Source organism: Phacochoerus africanus, chromosome 11 (genome assembly GCF_016906955.1).
Source record: "Phacochoerus africanus isolate WHEZ1 chromosome 11, ROS_Pafr_v1, whole genome shotgun sequence".
In the NCBI taxonomy this organism is placed as follows: Eukaryota; Metazoa; Chordata; class Mammalia; order Artiodactyla; family Suidae; genus Phacochoerus; species Phacochoerus africanus.
The window spans coordinates 9858050-9878064 of record NC_062554.1 but is presented as its reverse complement, the minus strand read 5'-3'; the positions used below and the strand labels follow the sequence as shown (position 1 = coordinate 9878064).

The 20015-nt window shown below is 38.9% G+C and overlaps 1 protein-coding gene across 2 annotated transcripts in view; it reads right to left on the bottom strand.

Moving 5' to 3' along the window:
- Nucleotides 1–20015, bottom strand: part of UVRAG (UV radiation resistance associated) — a 283852-nt gene that overhangs the window by 126467 nt on the left and 137370 nt on the right. For both annotated transcript variants that reach the window (XM_047752708.1, XM_047752709.1), the window contains one exon: nucleotides 16345–16471. In XM_047752708.1, coding sequence (XP_047608664.1) covers nucleotides 16345–16471 — 127 coding nt within the window. The remainder of the gene's footprint in view (nucleotides 1–16344; nucleotides 16472–20015) is intronic.

Sequence of the window (20015 nt, the reverse complement as noted above, 5' to 3'; positions counted from 1 at the left end):
AGCATCATGTGTATAAATTTCCTCTAAGCTTGCATCCCTTTAAATGCTGGTAAATTTTCATTTTCTTTCAGATCAAAGTATTTTCCAATTTTCTTTGTCATTTCATCTTTGGCCCATGGTTTATATACGTGTGTTGCACAATTTCAAAATATTTAGAATTTTCCAGATATCTTTCAGTCAGTGATTTCTAGTTTATTTGTGTTTTGGTGAGAGACTATATTTTGTATTTTTTTTAATGGTTTTTATTTTTTCCATTACAGTTGATTTACAGGGTTCTCTCAATTTTCTACTCTCTACTGTACAGCAAAGTGACCCAGTCACAATACATTCTTTATCTCACATTCCTCCATCATTCTAGATCGCAAGTGACAAGATATAGTTTCCAGGGCTATACGGCAGGATCTCATTGCTTATCCATTATTTTGATTCTTTTGAATTTATCTGTTTCAGGACCCAAACATGGCCTAACTAAATGTTCCACATGAACTTGAAAAAAACGTATATTCTGCTGGTGTTCTACTGTTGATTAGCTCAAGATAGCTGTTAATGTGTTAATGTCTCCTATCCTTCCTGATTTTTCTGTACTTGTTCTATCAACTATTGAAAGATGAATGTTGTGGTTACTGACTATAATTGTAAATTTATCCATTTCTCCTTTCAGTTTTATCAGTTTTTGATATACACATACCAAAAGAGTTCTGTGTGTGTGTGTGTATGTATAGAAGCTCTATTGTTTTTATATGCATATATACTGAGAATTATGTCTTTTCATGAACTAGTCCTTTCGCTATAATGTAATACCTTTCTTTATTGCAGGTAATATTCATTGTTCTGAAGTCTACCTTGCCTAACATTAATAGAGTCACTTTGCCCTTTTGGTTAGTATTTGCATGGTGTACTTTTTCCATTCTTTTACCTTTACACTATCTATATCTTTATATTAAAAGTATGTTTCTTGTAGATAGATTTAGTAGGATCTTTTTTTTTTTAAATCTATATGAAACCTGAACAATCTGTTTTTGAGGTATTTATAACATTTACATATAATATAATCATTGATATGTTTAAAAACTACCATTTTATTAGTTGTTTTCTCTGTTCTGTTCTTTGTTCCTTTTCTCTCTTTTCTATGTTTTCAGATTTTTTTTTTTTATGGTTCCCTCTTTCTTCACTGTCAGCTTATTCTTATCTCCTCTAAAATTTTTAGTGGTTGCCCCAGTTTACAATATATAGCTTGAATAAATAATAGTCTGCCTTCAAATAATATTATACCACCTTATGTAGAGTATAAATTCCTGAAAATAATACACTCCCAACTCTTCCCTTCCCTACTCTTCTAATACTTCATCAATTTTACTTTATGCATGGTATAAACCCCTAAATAGTTATTTTGCATTATAAAATTATAATGCAAAGACTACTAAAATTAGTAGTCTTTTATAGCAAGTTAAAACTAAGAAAAATTTTCTTTATAATATAACCATCCTTTATTTCTGGAGCTCTCAGTTTTTCTGTGTTGTGCCATGTATCATATTTCTTCTGACGCAGAACTTCCTTTACTATTTCTTGAAGTACAGGACTGCTGATAATGAATTATCTCAGTTTTATGGGACTCTTTGCACTTCAGTTTGAGTAATTTCTATTGACCTATCTTCAAGTTCAATGATTCTTTCTTCAACTGTGTCAAATCGATCAGTGAGTCTATCAAGGGTATTCTTCATCTTTATTACTATGGTTTGGGTTTACAGCACATCCATTGGCCTGTTTCTTATAGTTCCCATTTCTCAGCTGAAATTTACCACCGGTTTCTGTTTATCATCCACCTTCCACAAAAGTTTCAGGCTTTTGTGGAAAACTTCATCATAGTTATTTTAAATACTCTCTGATAATCCCAACATTTCAGTTGTCTCTGAGTCTTTTTTCTGCTGATTTCTTCTCTTGTCAACCTTTTGTTGGTGGTAGTGGTAGTGGTAGTATTAGTTTTCTGTTTTTAGTTTGGATTGTGTTTTTTTTTGGCTCAAAATTTTCAGTTGACTCTTGAACATCATTTGCAGAGAGATGAAAGAAAAATAAGAGAGAGAAATAAAAGGACATGCTGCTTCTTCTATTCATTTGGAGGGCTGAGTTAATACAATCAGAAACTGAGGGAGTTCCCGTCATGGCTCAGTGGTTAACGAATCTGACTAGGAACATGAGATTGCAGGTTCAATCCCTGGCCTTGCTCAGTGGGTTAGGGATCCAGTGTTGCTGTGAGCTGTGGTGTAGGCCACAGATGGGGCTCGGATCCCGCGTTGCTATGGCTCTGGCGTAGGCCGGTGGCTACAGCTCTGATTCGAGCCCTAGCCTGGGAACCTCCATATGCCGCAGGAGCAGCCCAAGAAATGGCAAAAAGACAAAAAAAAAAATCAGAAACTCAGCTGGATTTGGGTTCTGCTGCTGCCATGACTACCTTCCATGTACCACATTCTTCAAATTTCCTTTACTTTTCCCTTTTGAGGGTGGTGGTAAAGATGGTTTGACAGAGGCTTTTTCTCAATGATACTGTTCTACCCTTAGATTTAGGTATTCCCTGTGAACCAGCACCCTAAGTAAAGGTAGCTCACCACGCTCTTGCCTCTCCTCAAGTGGTAAACTTGTTATTCTGTGCTTTCTAGCCTGTATGGGAAGGAAGGGAGGGAGCTCCTCTGTTGTCCTGGTTAAGCCAAGCCATACTCTGTGTACCTGCATAGGGCTTTCTCAGTGATACTGTCCCTCCCCTAGGGATAGGAGATTTCTAATAGTCCAGACCCAACAGAGTTTCCTGCCCCACCCCTAAGAGTAGTGTTTTTTTCACTTTTTCTTCCTCTAGGCACAGCAGGTCTTTACGTGTGCCCTGGGGACTGCAAGGTTTGCAGCTCTTCCCTTAGAGGCTTAATGCTTTTGTTCTTAGGGAAGAGGGTAATACTTTTCTTACAAAAACATCCATCCACTCCCCTCCTCTAGACCTATACAACTGAGGGAGGTTTTCTATAATATCTGCACTGCCTCCATCTTTCCTGTGAATACCCAAGGTAAGTCCATGCAGAAAAAATGGCAAACAGACACGAACTGCCTTGTATCTACTAAAGTCTCAAGGCAAACCACACTTGGTGTTTAGGATGTGTTAAAAACTGTAGCTGAATTATTTTAGCTTCTTACACAAGGGCCCCAAATTCCTCCCATGCTCTGTCACTGGAGAATCAGTCCTAATATCCTGTCTTTCCCTGGAGATGCCCATCTTTCCTTACGTATCAGGCTACTTGGGTGCCTTGAGAGCTTAGTACTCTGATAGGTCAAGAAAATTTATAATTTTGTACATTATCCAGCTTTCTCTTGTTTTTAGGATGTAAATGAAGCTCCTGCCACCTTTCTGCATTCCCAGGAGGAGGCTGGAAGTCAAATCTGAGGATACTAACTTGAGAATTTTTTTAAAAGCTCTTCTCTGTTCTTTGTATTTTCTGTTTCTTTCAGGTCAGCTATTCTGTTTGTTCAACTTGGTCTTGTTCATAGCGTTTTCCTCAAATATCTGATGATCCTTGGTTTTCCCTTCAAATCCATAAATAAGTGATTAGACTAATCAGTGCAGGCCATAGTGTATGTTTCCTTTGAAGCTAAAAAGATTCATTTACATAAAAAGCCCCATACTTGAATGCCAGCTCAGCTTAAGTGGGCAGGTCCTGATGACAATCAGGCTTTTCTTCAGAGTACATATGCTGGGAGAAGGTAGCACCTTTACTTTAAGCCACTACAACTGCTAAATAAGGGGGACTTTATTTGGGGATTTTATTACTTCGGGGTATTTCACTCCTAAGAAGAGCTTCCTTTCATGTTTTCCCTCTGAGTTGGTTGTAAAACTCTACAGTTAGGCTCTGCTCTACCTTTTTATGTCAGTCTTCTACCATGGGACCTGACCAGGTCAGGAATCCGTTATGTTTAGAAAGTAGCTGGAGCAAATGTTAGAGGAAGTTACTCCAAATTCACAAAGGAGAGAAAGTGGGCCAGAAGGCCCAGTTACCCTAATTATTGCTCCCATCCTCCTGATTCTCATACTTGGGAACAGCAAGTTGAGGCCTCTGAGAGTTCTACCAGAAACTCCCACTGTCGCCTTTTCCATTTGTGTTCTAGCCTGCAGTTTTCCTCCACTCTAATTTATTCATCAGTGCAATTCTACGTTTTGCGTCTCTGAGAACTGTACCAAAAATCCTTGCTATTCTGACGGCAGCCTCTTTTATTTTCACCATCATCAAGGACTTATGCTTTATGCATGTATCTTTATCATCATGTCAATGAGTCATTCCGAGAGAGAGAATGCAGACACATGTGCTTGGTTTACCATACTCCAAAACTGCTGTCTGAAACACTTGGCCCTATTCATGCATACATCATGGTCCCTCTGTTCAGCAAAAACTCAAGTCAGGCACTTTAATTTTAATAACCGAATGTCAATGCTGCTTCCTATAAACCAAACAGCTAAAGAATATGAATCTTGCTTCATTCAATAAAAAAAAAAAAAAAAAAAAAACCACAGACTCTTTAGGCTCTCTCTCACCAGAGAGTTTGGTCTCAGACTGGCCCGTGGCCAGCTCTTGTCACAATTACAGTTAAAATCAATAAACTGTCATTCTTCTGAGTTTTCTACATGAAGGCAGATGACCAAAAAGCAATATACTTCGACTATTTTAATTTTCTCCCTGCAGAAATGCCTTTTCTGTGCTATGATTTATGATCTGCCCTTCTCAAGGGTTAATAGATATTTCTTGCTGGAACGTTCACAAAATTGCAACTGACTGTACTTCATTATGATATTTAATATCTAGCACATAAGAAACTGCATGCTAAATTCCTCTTGGAATTTGGTGCCAAGAGAAGATTTTTTTTTCTCCCTAAAGAACTGATATACTTCCTTATGACAGGCAAAAGGGAAGTAATTGATACCCTTCATAACTCTGTACAATTGGCTTGACAGCTGAGAGAGTCAGAGCTAATCTTAGTGCTTAAAAACAATAGGCAGATCCTATGGGAGTCCGTGTATCATACTGGAAAGCCCATGGACTTAGGAATCAGAAAGATCCGGGTTAAATTTCTATCTGTGCTACTTTCAGGACTCTAAACAAGTCTTAACTTCTCTGAAATTCATTTTCCTCATCTGTAAAATGGGGATAATTTCACTTTTACTGAATATTTACATTCTTTCAACCTGCCCCCTTGAAGCTCCAAGTAGGTAGAGAAAATTACACAACCAGCCTAATTGATTTTACTTTAAAAATAATAACCACAAAGCACAAATAGGCAAGACAAGCAACAATCCTCCTACAATTTCCTCAGCAGTTTACCTTCTCATTCCTGGAGATTACTACTCCATACAATCCCTGCCGAATCCTTAATGCTCCCCTAAATCCAATATACTAATTGCCTTGACCTCATAAAACCTAAAACAATAGAATTCCTTCATAGTCCTACCTACAACCAATATGTAAACTCAGGACCTTCGATGCCACTTTCTTAGCCTTCTCTTCCTGTTCAATGGATGAGGCAAATATCTCCACTTATACTCTGAAAGTCTCTTTCCAATGCCATGTCATGGTACTCTCTTCCTAACATGGGACGTCCCAGCTATAGTGGTCTCCTTTCTATGCCACAGTCTAGGCACTTCCTATGTCCAAACCTTTTCACTTTGGTGACCCAGCAATTCTTACCGTGCAAGACTGAAGCTCTTCAAGCAAACCTTTTCTGAGCTATCTCTGTAAAAAGAGCCTCCCATAGTTAACTTCTATCACTGCAGCTTGTTTCTAGTCCTTGTTAGAATCTGATATTTAGCTTATTTGTTGGTTTCTTGTTTGCTACCTTACCCACTAAGTAATGATCCAACACTGGAAGTCTTAATTCTTCCCCTTCCCCTTCTGCTCCCGATATCTGCTTCTCCTCCAGTATCCGTCTCAATGAATGGTTTAATTATCTGGCCAGTTGTCCAAACCAGGAATTGGAAACGGTCTAAACCCTCCTCTCTCTCCCGCCTCCAATCTGCTAAACCATTAACAGCCCAGTCCATCATCAAATATCTCCCGAACCCCCACCCTCCTCCCTTTTTCATTTCCAAACTGTTGAGATGTTAATTACATACTGTTTAGACAACTGGAACAACTTCCTCACTTATAATTCTCTACCCTTAATTCTTCAAAGAGAACTTTCTAAAACATACATCTGATCCCCACTCTACATTCCGGTCATCAATACGGTCCCATCTACTCTTTGTCTTTGAGAAACTGGCTTATGTGATTTCAATGATCTCCAAACGGTCGGCCGTAACTTCCTTTACGATCAGGTCATTCCTTACCTCTGCAGCCTCTCCATGGACCTTACTCAAAGGTTCGCTGAAGCTCTACTGGAATTCCCTGCAATTTTCTAATCTACTTCCAGCCCCTACATAATGATTCCCTCTACCTGGAAAGCCTCGCCTTCTCTCCCAACTATCTACTACCTACGCTTGTGGACTCAGCCCAAGGGTCACCTCCCTTACTCGGTATTCTTTCTTTCAGATGCTCTCTTTGGTGTTCCTACGGCACGCTCTACAGATTCCTGTCATATAACCATCACATGTGTCATTCTGTTTCTAACATCTTACACAGTGCCTAGGTCTTTGTAGCTGTTCCATAAGTGAACTGTAAACCAGTATATAAATAGTTACTGTGAATGTTATTTGAATAGAGACACTAATGGGGGGAAATACGGTTTTTTATTAAACGTCATAACGAAATACCTGCTGGAAATGAAAATGCATATACATTAATAAACATTAATAAGATCAGCCCACGACCCAGCTCGAAGATGCTATAGGCATTGAGAACCACAGCCTTCCAGGCATAGGACATTTAAGGTTATGCAGGAAAGAACCCCTAGGAGTTATGCGGCCACCCAGCAAGTCAGAGGATGGATAGAAATTATCTTTTGCCTCCTTATAATAAATCACTCGGTCACAATGAATTTTTATAAACAAAAATATAAAATATATGATAGGCACAGTTTCTTCCAAATGCTTGCACAAATTAATCCCTGTGGCTCTACTATGAGCTGCACTCCTTACTGCACAAATGTATAAAAAGATGCAGAAGTTAATTAATTCTGTTACAATCATTCAGAAAAATCAGTAGCAAAGACGAAATGTCATATATTACTGACTTTGGAGTCTAACTGAGCTCTTGGGCTGAGAACCAAGAGCACAGATAAGCCCCAAGTGTCAAGGAAATGTCCTAATACGTAAGAAGCCACTACGAATATTCGCATTAACAAATCATTTCACTACTTGCTAGCAAACACACTAAATCATATGGAAATGCATGACAGTACATCTAACATGGGGGAAGAGGGAGGGGAGGGGAAGGAAGCCAGAGAAGATCTCCTGGAGAAACAGACAATTCACAAAGGCCTCCATGCAGGAGAGACAGACTTGAGCAAATTTAGACATCCTGTAGTTCAAAGAGAAGGTCTGTTCAGCTGAAGTGTTCAGATTAAGGTGGGTCCTAGGTGGTCTCCTTAAGTCAACTTCAATTAGGACTTTATCTTAAATGGTACAGAAATTCAACAAAGTGTAACATAGGAACAAGACAGAAAGTATTTTGCGCCTATTTTTATGGGATCATTTCAGTTTTACAATTCACCTGATCATCACAGACATCCTTGCTACAAAAAGTATGCTCCACAGGCCAGCAACATCAGCAGAACTGAGGAGCCTGTTAAAGCTCAGCAAGACATCAATACAGTTGTAAGTACTATTATTAACTTCATTTCAGAGATGAAGCCAAGTAACAGCACACGGTTATTACATAGCCAGCAAATAATGAGGCCAGTCATGAATCAATGCATTCTGAACCAAAACCTGTCCCTTTAATTGTAAACTATTTTCTTCTGAAATGACTGAAAGGGAAGCAAAATCGATTACAAAATAATTCTCTGACTCTGACCTGTATTTCGTAGGGTGTAAAGATTTAAAACATGTTAACTATGGCCTTTACTCCACATTCCAAACGCACATGACACAAGAGATTTTCTCTTTGCCATTACATCTCATTTATCCATCAATCCCAACTGTCTGAAATACAATGATGCAATGTAAATAAACTAAGGATAAACAATTCAGGCACTACACATAATGCACACTGCTAAGACGAGAACCCCTCAGAGCTTCCTTCTGCGATAACGTGCATGGAGTGCCAGGTAAGGTCTAATAAGTTGGGCACTGAAAAGGATGCTAACATAAAAATGCCAAGTCCAAACCAATGAATCAGGAAAATAAGACAACGTCAAAAATACTATGGGATGAGAAAAAGAATGTATACATGCATATGCCTGGGTCCCTTTGCTGTACAGCAGAAATTGGCACAACATTGTAAATCAACTATTCTTTAATTAAAAAAAAAAAAAAAAAAACTATGGGGACACAGAAGGGGGGGGGGGCGAGAAATTTTTGGATAAGGGAGAAGAAAGCCTCCAAAGAGAGGTCATATTTAAATACTTCTCGAAGAAGCAAAATAAGGGAACCGAGCAGAGATGGGAAAAGCATATTCTAACCAATGGTTCAGAGGTGAGAAAGCATAGGAAAATACTTCCTTTCTGAATCATGGAATAACATATCAGATTTACCCTCCTGTTGTAAACAACTAAAAAAATCACACACAGATTTCTATGTGACTAAGTCATTTCAGACATTAGCTAACAGGCAGCCTGGCACAGTGGCTTCTGGTGGAAGAAACACAAACAAGGTGAGCCTACATTCCTCCAGCTCCCTGGGTGGGGGGTGTTTCCAGGCCACTATGCACAAAGGGTGGACAAACACAAAGGGTCCCAGCAGTGCCACCAGGTTCACGAGCCTCCTCTCTTCACACCACACACAAAAATGAAACCCAAATAAATCAGAGGCATAAGAACTAAAGTGATAAAAATGCTAGAAGAAAACCAATGACCTTGAGTTTAGCTAAGATTTCTAAAATAAGACAAAGTTTACCTAAAGCGAAATGACGAATAAACTCAAAAGACAATATTAAGATATGGAAAAAATATGTCAAACATGTATCTGATAAATGACACGTATCTATAAAGAACTCTTAGACACCAATCATAAAATAGTCTCCCAGCTCCTCCCCCTCCGGGCGGGGGGGGGGGGGGAAACAGTCAAAAGATCTAGCTATTTCACCATAGAAAATATACAGATAACAGATGAGCACAATAAAACATGTTCGACCACACTCATGAGCAGAGAAATACCAAATTAAAACCACAATAAGAAACAACTATACATCCACTGGGATGGCTAAAATGGGAAATGTGTGGCTATGAAGTAAAGGGAGCTCTCATACATTGTTAGCGGGAGTATTAAACAGCGTAACAACTTTACAAAGTTAAACACACCCGAGAACATGTCCACACAATGGCTTATACTCAAATATTTACAGCAACAATGTTCATAATAACTCAAGACAGGGAGCAAATCTAGTCTACAGGTCAACGGATAAACAAATTGTATATACACACAGTGGACTACTACTCAGCACTAAAAAGAAATTAATTCTTGACACAGGAGGTCTCTGATGGCCTAGTGGTTAAGGATCCAGCATGGTCACTGCAGCAGCACAGGAATTTCCACATGTCATGGGCACAGCCAAATAAATACAGTATACTTCCTGACACACACAACCACATGGATAAATCTCAAAATCATTATGCCAAGTGTAAAAGAGCCAGATAGAAACAGTACACATTGGAGTTCCCGTCGAGGTGCAGTGGAAAAGAATCCAACTAGGATCCATGAGGTTGCGGGTTTGATCCCTGGCCTCAACCAGGGGATTGAGGATCCAGCGTTGCCCTGAGCTGTGGTGTAGGTCGCAGACATGGCTTGGATCTGGTGTTGCTGTGGCTGTGGCGTAGGTCGGCAGCTGTAGCTTCGATTCAACCCATAGCCTGGGAACCTCCATATGCCGAGGATGCAGCCCTAAAAAGCAGTAAGTACATACATACATAAATAGTACATATTGTCTGAGGCCATATACATAAAATTCTATAAAAGGCAAGTGATGTCAAAAAGCAGGGGAGTCAACTGACTACAAAGAGGCAGAAGGGGGTCTGGAGGGTGATGAAGACGTTCTTTCACGCACCGTGACAAACACTTGCCTGAATACATCATACAACTCATCAAGTTGCGTATTTTAAACTGATTATATTGTATATAATTATATCTCAGGTGAATGGATTTTTAGAAAGATAAAGGCAAAGAAATGAATGCACACATACTAAGCTCTTAAAAATTCTTTAAAAAATAGTAACACAGGAGTTCCCATCGTGGCTCAGCGGTTAACAAATCCAACTAGGAACCATGAGGGTGCAAGTTCGGTCCCTGGCCTTGCTCAGTGGGTTCAGGATCCGGCGTTGCCGTGAGCTGTGGTGTAGGTTGCAGACGTGGCTCGGATCCCGAGTTGCTGTGGCTCTGGCGTAGGCTGGAGGCTACAGCTCCGATTCGACCCCTAGCCTGGGAACCTCCATATGTCGGGGGAGTGGCCTTAGAAATGGCAAAAAAGACAAAAAAAAAAAAAGTAACACAAAATGACAAAATGGGTAAAAGATGTGACATAGGTAAACCACAAAGTAAGAAACACAGAAAAGCTTATAATAAACACCATACTTAATGGTGAAATACTGGAAGCTTTCTCCTTGAGACTAGAAATGAGACGAAGATATCCACTGTCGCCACTTCTATTTCATATTGTGATGGATGTACTAGAGAGGGCAATCCGGCAGGGAAAAAAATGTTAAGGCATTAATATTAGGAAATAAATTAAAATGCCATTATTTGCAAGTGAACTGATGGTACACATAAAATTCAAAAAACTCTAACAACAATTAGAATTAATAAGTTCCTTGGATATTCAGATGTGACTCGTAGATGCTGTAGGTTTAGTTCCAGACCACTGCAATAAAGCAAATATTGCCATAAAACTAGTCATGCAATTTTTTTTGGTTTCCTAGCGCACATAAAAGTTGTTTACATTATACTGTCATTTGAGTGTGCAACAGCACTATGTCTACGTTCCCCGTCTGCCTCCCAACAACTTATGTATTTTAATGAAAAAATACTTTGTTACTTAAAAATGCTAACTGTGACCTGAGCCTTCAGCAAGTCACAGCCTTTTTGCTGGCGGAGGGTGCTGCCTTGATGCTAATGACTGCTGACTGATGGGGCGGAGGCTGCTAAAGGTGGGAGTGACTGGGGCTGATTTCTTAAAACAAGACAGCAGCAAAGTCTGAGACCACATCAACTGGCTCTTGCGTTCACACTTTCTCTGTAGCATATAATGCTATTTGACAGCATTTACCCACATTAGAACTTCTTTCAAAACTGGAGTCAAGCCTCTCAAACCCTGCCACTGACCTACTAATTGAGTGTATGAAATATTCTAAATCTTCTGTTGTCATTTCAACAATCTTCACAGCATCTTCACTAGGAGTAGATTCCATCTCAAGAAACCACTGTCTTGGCTCATCCGTAAGAAGCAACCCAGAATCTGTTGAAGTTTTCCTATGAGACTGTCGCAGCTCCGTCACACCTTCAGGCTCCACTTCGAATTCTAGTTCCCTTGCTAGTTCCACCACGTATGCACAGCTCTTGGGTGACCAGGTGCACTGACAATAGCCAGTAATATCTTAAACAAAAATCTTTTCTTCTGAGCAGTAGGTCTCAACAGTGGGAGACTACGTCGTAAACAGAGTTGTGTGCTATTACCCAGGGTCTGCTGTTCCAATTACAGAGCACAGGCAGAGCAGATGGAGCGTAATTCTCAAGAGTCCTAAATCTTCAGAATGGTAAATGAGCACTGGCTTCAACTTAAAGTCACTGGCTGCATAAAGCCCTAACAAGAGAGTCAGCCTGTCCTTTGAGGCTTTGAAGCCAGGCATTGACTTCTCTCCTCTCTAGTTACGAACGTCCTGGATGGTACCTTCTTCCAGGATGAGGCTGTTTCGTCTTCACTGAACATGTACTGTGTGGTGTAGCCCCCGTCACCCATTATCTCAGCAAGACCTTGTGGGTAACTTGTTGCAGCTTCTACATCAGCACCTGCTACTTCACCTTAGACTCTATGTCATGGAGATGGCTTCTTTCCTTAAACTTCACGGACCAACCTCTGCTAGATTAAACTCTTCCTTCGCAGCTTTCTTATCTCTTTCAGCCTTCATAGAACTAAACAGACATTGAGCCTTGCTCAGGATTAGGCTCTGGCTTCAGGGAATGTTGTGGCTGATCTGATCTTCTATCCAGACCTCGAAAACTCTCTCCGTATCAGCAATATGCTATTTCGCTTTTTTATCATCTGTGTGTTCAATGGAGTAGCACTTTTAATTTCCTTCAGGAATTTGGCTTTGCATTCACAACTTGGCTGTTTTGCCCAAGAGACCCAGCTTTCAGCCTGTCTTGGCTTTCGACATGCTTTCCTCACTCAGCTTAATCATTTCTAGCTTTTGATTTAAAGTGAGAGATGTATGACTCTTCCTTTCACTTGAACACTTCAAGGTCACTGTGCAGTTATTAACTGATCTAATTTCAATATTATTGTGGCTCAGCAAACACAGGGGCCCTGGGAGAGGGAGAGGGACAGGGGAAAGGCAGTGGGTAAAGCAGTCAGAACACCCACATTTACTGATTAGGTTCATTGTCTGACGCAGGCGTGATTCCTGGTGCCCCCGAAACAATTACAATTGTAACAACAAATATCACTGATCACAGATCACCATAACAGAAATAATAATCATGCAAAAGTTTAAACTATTGCAAGAATTACCAAAATGAGACAGAAAGACACGAAGTGAGCAAATGCTATTGAAACAATAGTACCAATAAACCTTGTTAGACACAGGGCTGCCACAAACCCTCAATTTGAAAAAAATACAATTAAAATGGAAAGTACAATAAAGTCAAGCACAATTGCATAAGGTATGCCTGTACAATTATGATACAAAAATCAATTATAATAGGCACCTTAGCCATTAGGGAAATGTGACTTAAAGCTACGATGAGGTAGCACTCCACACCCACTAGGAGGACTATAATAAGAGAGACAAGAAGAAGTACCGATGAGGATACAGAGGCACTCGGAGCCTCGCAGAGCGCTGGCGGGAAGGTAAAACGGTGCACTTAACTGCGGCAAACGGCTAGCAGTTGCTCAAGCAGTTAAACCAGTTTTCATATGATGCAGCAACGCTACTTGCAGGCCTATTTAAGAGAAATAATAACATACTTCCCTACAAAATCTTACATGTGAGTGTTCACAGAATCATTATTCATAACAGCCCCAAAAATGGAAACAATCCAAATTTCGATCAAGTGATGAACGGATAAATAAAACACAGTATGTCCATGCAACCGCATTTTACTCAGAAAAAGGAGAAGTAATGCTAACAGCTACAGACAACAATGGATGAACCTGGACACGTTACGTTTAATGAAAACTCTTGGGCACAAAAGACCACATATTGCACGCTTTCATTTATATGAAGGCTCCAGAAAGGACAAATTTAGAGAGACAGAAAATAAATCAGCGGTTTCTTAGGATTTGTGAAAGGGGGAACATGGCATAACTGTCTAATGGGTATGAATTTTCTTTTAGGAGGGACAATTAGATCACTGAACAGCTGTATGAATAAACCAAAAGAGACTGAATTATACACTTTAAAATGAACTGCATGGTATATGAATTCGATCTCAATATCTAAAAAAACTTCCTGCAATTTTCTTATCCCTACATCATAAAAAATTAGAATAGAATCACACTGTAATTAAATATTTTAATTAAAAGTATAAATAATTATAAATATAATTCACTTGTAGTATAAATAAATTGTAAACATAATCAGCTTATACTACAAATAAATAATCACAGTGAGAGCTGTAGCTGCAGGGCTATTACCCTAATATAAGAACTGCTCATTTGTCTATGAAATTTCTGGGGAATATCTCCTTGTATATATAATAAAATCAATGCCACTTTTCAAAAATTGCATCGCCATATATTAGCAAAAGGTAGAAAATAAAACTTAAAGATAGTTACAACAAGTATCATAAAATGTCAAAAAAAGAAATACACTCAATGAAACATCCATTTACTAACAACTAGTTTATTTCAGGAAGATTCTGTAAAGATGACCTAATAAAGGCAAATACCATTTGCTTGGATCGGAAGGCTCAATATTGTAAAGACGTCTACTACCCCCCACTGCACTGGTAAATATACTAAATGTACTTCCACCCAAAACCCTAACACGGCTTTCTTTTCTGGGTAGAAAGTCATACGAAAACGCAAAAGGACAAGAATACCCCAGGTGATCCTGAACAACTAAGCTGAAGAACTGTAACAGAAAACGACAGCAAATACAACATGAGAGAACTTAAAACAGTGAGATAATGGCCAAAGGACAGAAACAGGTCAAAGACACAGAACAGACGGGCTTGTAACAGACAAGCAAGTATATGTTTATCCTTTTTATGACAAAAGTGAAACAGCAGCGCAATGAGTAAAGGACGGTCTTCCAATAATGGCGCTGGGTCAATTGACCATAGGTAAAAAGTCAACCTTGGCTCTTACGTCGTACACAGAAAAGCAGTTGCTGATGTAAATGTAAGAAGTTCAATAGCAAAGCATTTAAAAGAAAACACAGAAGACCTGTGTGACATTAAAATAGGCAAACAGTTCTTAAACCAGACATAAAAGGCCTCAAATAAAGACGACTGATAAAATGGAACTTGTGTTCATGTAAAGGTATCATAAAAAGATGAACTAGCAAGCCACAGAATGGGAGCATAAATTTTTAATTCCTATTTCAAAGAACCCATAAATCTAAGAGTTCCCATCGTGGCTCAGCGGAAACGAATCTGAGTAGCATCCATGAGGATGCAGGTTCGATCCCTGGCCTCGCTCAGTGGGTTAAGGATCTGGTGTCGCTGTGAGCTGTGGTGCAGGTCACACCTGCAGCTCAGATCCGATGTTGCTGTGGCTGTGGCGTAGGCCAGATTCCCTGGAGGCCTGGGAACCTCCAGATGCCACGGGGGTAGCCCTAAACAGCAAAAAAAAAACAAAAACAAAAACAAAAAAAAACAAAAACAAACCCATATCCATAATATATAAACAACTCCCATTTAAAAAAATTCTCAAACTGGAGTTTCTGTTGTGGCTCAGCAGTAACAAACCCAACTAGGTTCCATGAGGAGGCAGGTTTGATCCCTGGCTTTACTCAGTGGGTTAAGCACCTGGCATTGTGTGAGTTGCGGCGTACGCCGCAGATGCTTAGATCCCACGTTGCTATGGCTGTGGCGTAGGCCAGTGGCTACAGCTCCAATTGGACCCCTACCCTGGGAACCTCCATGTGACATGGGTGCAGCCCTAAAAAAAAAAAAAAAATAATAAATAAAAAAGTGCATTCCAATCAGCAAGAAACATAAGGAGTAATGTTCAACTTCATTAGTCTTAAGGGAAATCAAAATTAAAACTAACTGCAAGTCAACACTATAAGATACCTATTAGAAAGGCTGAAATACAAAGCCAGAAAGTACCAAACACTTGACAAAAATGTAGGAAAAGAGATGTGATACACTTCTGGATGGAGAAGAGGTAAACTGGCACAATCACTTCGGAAAACCTTTGAACACAATCTACAAAAACTGAAGATGTGCGTATCCTGTGTAATTCGGCTCCTAGGTTTATATCCAAAAGAAATGCATAAAAAATCTTCATTAAGAAACATGTACTAGAACATTCACGGACGCACTATCTGCAATGGTCCCAAGTTAGAAATTAATGAAATGCCAAAAGAATAAATAAATTCATGTTCATACACTGGAATACTAAGGGCAGTAAAAATAAACTAAGACTATATTACATGCAGGTAAGGACGAAACTTATGAATAAGATGTTGAACAAAAGCCAGCATGTAAAATGCACATATTATATGATTCTATTTGTATAAAGTTCAAAATTAGGTGAAACCAATTTATGGTATAGTAAGTCAAGGTAGTGGTTAGTCTGGTTAGAGATGCCCTCGTGTATAGAAGGCAGCATGAAGAAGATTCTGGGGTTCTGGGGTCCTCTTGAAGATTCTGCTCATACAGATATGTTCACTTTGAAAATGCGAAGTGTATGTGTGTGTGTATTTTTCTGTATGTATCAACTTCAAAATAAAATTTTGAAATTGTATCAGTATATTTATATAAAAACAACTATTTGGGCCTATGGAGAAGAAAAAAGGAAATTACTAAATGTGGAGCTAGACTGTCTGTCTGGTGTTTTTACTCACCTTTGTCCTGTAATGCAATTTGTTGCTTATGCAGTAAAGCCACTTCCCGTCCCAAAGCTTTCTTCTGTCTTTCCAGTTCATTTCGAAGCACCAAAATTTTTAATTGCAGGCACTCACTTTCTTTTTTCTAAATAATTAAAAGCACAGGTAAATTTATGAATATAAACTTTGTGACTATGATCTATTTGGGGAAAAGAATCTGAAAAAGAATGGATGTGTGTTTATGGATAACTGAATCACTTTGTTGTACAGCAGAAATTATCACAACATTGTAAATCAACTATATTTCAATAAAACTTTTAAAAAATGAAAAAGTTATTACTATGAATAACTGAATACTCACAATGTTGAAAAATGTGATTGGTTCAAAGCACTTTAAGACTCATGTAACTTATGGATCTCCTGAGTAACTTAATTGTCAGCACCTGTCATTTTAATGGAAAGACTACAAATGTAAGCAAAGACAGAAGAGAAATACATCTAAAGACTGAGAAGAGTTCTTTCTAAGAACCCAAAAGACACTGTAAAATATCTGTCCTCTTTCTTGACATCACATACAGTAAGACAAAAGTAAATAATAAAAAAGAAACGGAGTTCTCAAAATGTTAAACATAAGAGTTACCTTAGGACTGTATGTCTCAACTTCCAAATAATTTTTTTTTATTTATTCCACTCCTAGACGTGGGTATATACCCAAGAGATTCAAAAATATGTCCACACAGGAGCCTGAATATGAACGTCCACAGCATTCATAATAGTCAGACAATGGGATCAATCCAAATGCCAGTCATCTGATAAATAGATACATAAAATGTGGCATATCCACACAATGGAATGTCACTTGGCAGTAGCAAGACATGAAGTACTGATGTATGCTACAACGTGGATGAATTTGGAAAACATTATGCTAATTTAAAAAACCGAAAAGACCACCGTCTCCATTTACATTAAATTTCTAAAATAAGCAAATTCACAGAGACAAAAAGTAGATTTCCATCCTTGCCAAGCTGAACCAAAGTGCTCTAATATCCCACAGATTTCAGAGGAAGTCAACTTGGGACCAGCTCTTCCAGACAGACCAACCAAGGCCCCCATAGTGTCAACGGACATGGGGAGCCTGGAGCCTCGTTACAGCTGCAGCAAGATAACCCTCTTCTTTCCTGCTGGGTAATAGCAGAAGAGACCTAGTAGAGTCAGAACTTTCACTAGTAGGCAGTTCTATTGAGACCACCCTGTTCCCTATATGGGAACTTCCATTCCTAGTCCGTAGCAACAGGCGCTGCCCCCTGACACACACACACACACACACACACACACACACACACACACACACGCCCCTCTGCCACATGGGTGTCAACAGAAGCTTCTTGGAGAACTTGGACTTCTATCCCTACCTGGCAGTAATGAGAGGGTACTTCCTCCTTCCCCAACCAGAGGTGTCAGAGGAAGCCAGATAAAACAGAAAGTTTAAGTAAGTTCCATGGACTCATAATATAATATCCAAAATACCTACATTTCAATCAAAAATTACTCACCATACCAAGAACCAGGAAGACATCAAAGCAAATGAAAAAGAACAATCAATAGATGCCAATGCTGAGTCAAAAGATGTGCTATAATCATCTGACAAAAGATCTGAGAGTAGCCATCACAAAAATGCTTCAACAGAAATTAACATGCTTGAAAGAAATGAAAAAAACAGAACGTCTTGGCAAGGAAATAGAAAATTTCAATAAAGAAACTGAAGATATAAAGAACTGGAATAAAAAAACTCAATAAATGAGCTCAATAGGAAAATGTAGAAAGTTGGTAAAAAAAAAAAAAAAAGATGGAAGATAGAACAATTGAAACTACCCAATTTAAACAACAGAGAGAAAAATGAACAGAGCCTCAGGAATCTGTGAAATGATACCGAAAGAGCTAACACTTGTTCCATCAAGTACCAGTAGGAAAGGAGAAAGCAAGCAGGAATGAAAAGCACTTGTAGAAATAATGGCTAAAAACTCCCCAAATTAGTCAAAAGAAATAAATCTACAGATCCAAGAGTTAGGGAACTCCAAACTGGATAAATTAAATGGAGAAAATCATGAAGTAAACAAAACCAAAGCTGTATTTCTAAAAAGGTCAAGGTCAGTCAGATTGATAAAATTCTAGCCAAGCTAACCAAGAGAAAAGGAAGAAATTACTAACATGAGGAATGAAAGAGTAGCCATCACAAGTGATCTTATGGACAATAAAAGAAAAATTTTAAATACTATAAACTCTATGCACAGAAATGTGATAACTTAGATGAAATGGATCAATTCCTTGAAAGACACTCTACCAAAGCTCACACTAGAAGAAATAGACAATCTGAGTAGGCCTATAAATATAAAAAAATTAAATCAACAATTAATAATAACAATTACTATCTCTCTGTTTTGTTTTGGCATTTTGTTTTGTGTTAACTTTTTTCCTTAAGTTCCACAGCACCCGTTCTTCAGCCCCATCCTGCTGAGCTTTTCTCCAAAAGAGAAAGCACCAATCCAGATGGATTCACTGGTGAATTTTACCAAACATTTAAGTAAGACATAATACCAGTTTGGGGTGGGCTTTTTGTTTGTTTGTTTCTCGCTTTTTTGGCCATGCCCACAGCATATGGAAGTTCCTGGGCCAGGAGGGGTCAAATCCAAGCACAGCTGTGACCTACACCAGGCTGGAGACAGAACGGCATCTCAGTAGCAACCCGAGCTGCTGCAGAGACAAGGCTGAGCTCACTGCACCACAGCAGGAACTCTAAGACATAATACCATTTTTTAAAAAATCACTTCTAAAATACAGAACTTTCTAATTCATTCTATAAGGCCAGTGTCATCCTCATGCTAAAACCAAAGACATCGCTAGAAAGGAAAATGACAGACCAATATTTTCTCATGAACATTGATGAAAAAATCCTCAACAAACTATTAGCAAATCAAATTTGTCAAGCTATAAGAAGAGTTACACATCATGGCCAAATTAACTCTATTCCAGGAATGCAAGGCAGGTTCAACTTTCAGTCATCAATTGATGCATTTCACCACATGAATCAAACTAAAGAAGATAATCAATAGAGGCTGAAAAAAAAGTGAAAAAATTCAACTAGGAATAAAGGAGAATTTCATCAATATGCTAAAGAATACTTGCCAAAAAAATCTACTAATATTTGCCAAAATACTTAATGGTGAGAAACCAGATGCGTCCTTCCTAAGTTAGAGAACAACACTGGGCTGTCTCCTTTCACCACGGTCTTAAATATGCACTGAAAGTCCCAGCCATGTGATAGGCACGAACGGAAATAAAAGCTGTATACACTGGGGAAGAGGACATGAAATCATCTTTATTTATAGATGACATGATCGTCCATGGAGAAAATCCCAAAGAATCAACAAAACAAAAACCCAAAACCTTCGGGAACTAGTAAGTAGTTATAACAGCAAGGTCACATGATACAGGGTTAATATAAAAAAAGCCAATTATTTTCTTATGTAACAGCAAGGAATAATAGGAATTTAAAATTAAAAACATGGAGTTCCCATCATGGCTCAGCAGTTAACAAACCCGACTAGCATCCATGAGGATGCAGGCTCAATCCCTGGCCTCGCTCAGTGGGTTAAGGATCTGGCATCGCCATAAGCTGAGGTGTAGGTCTC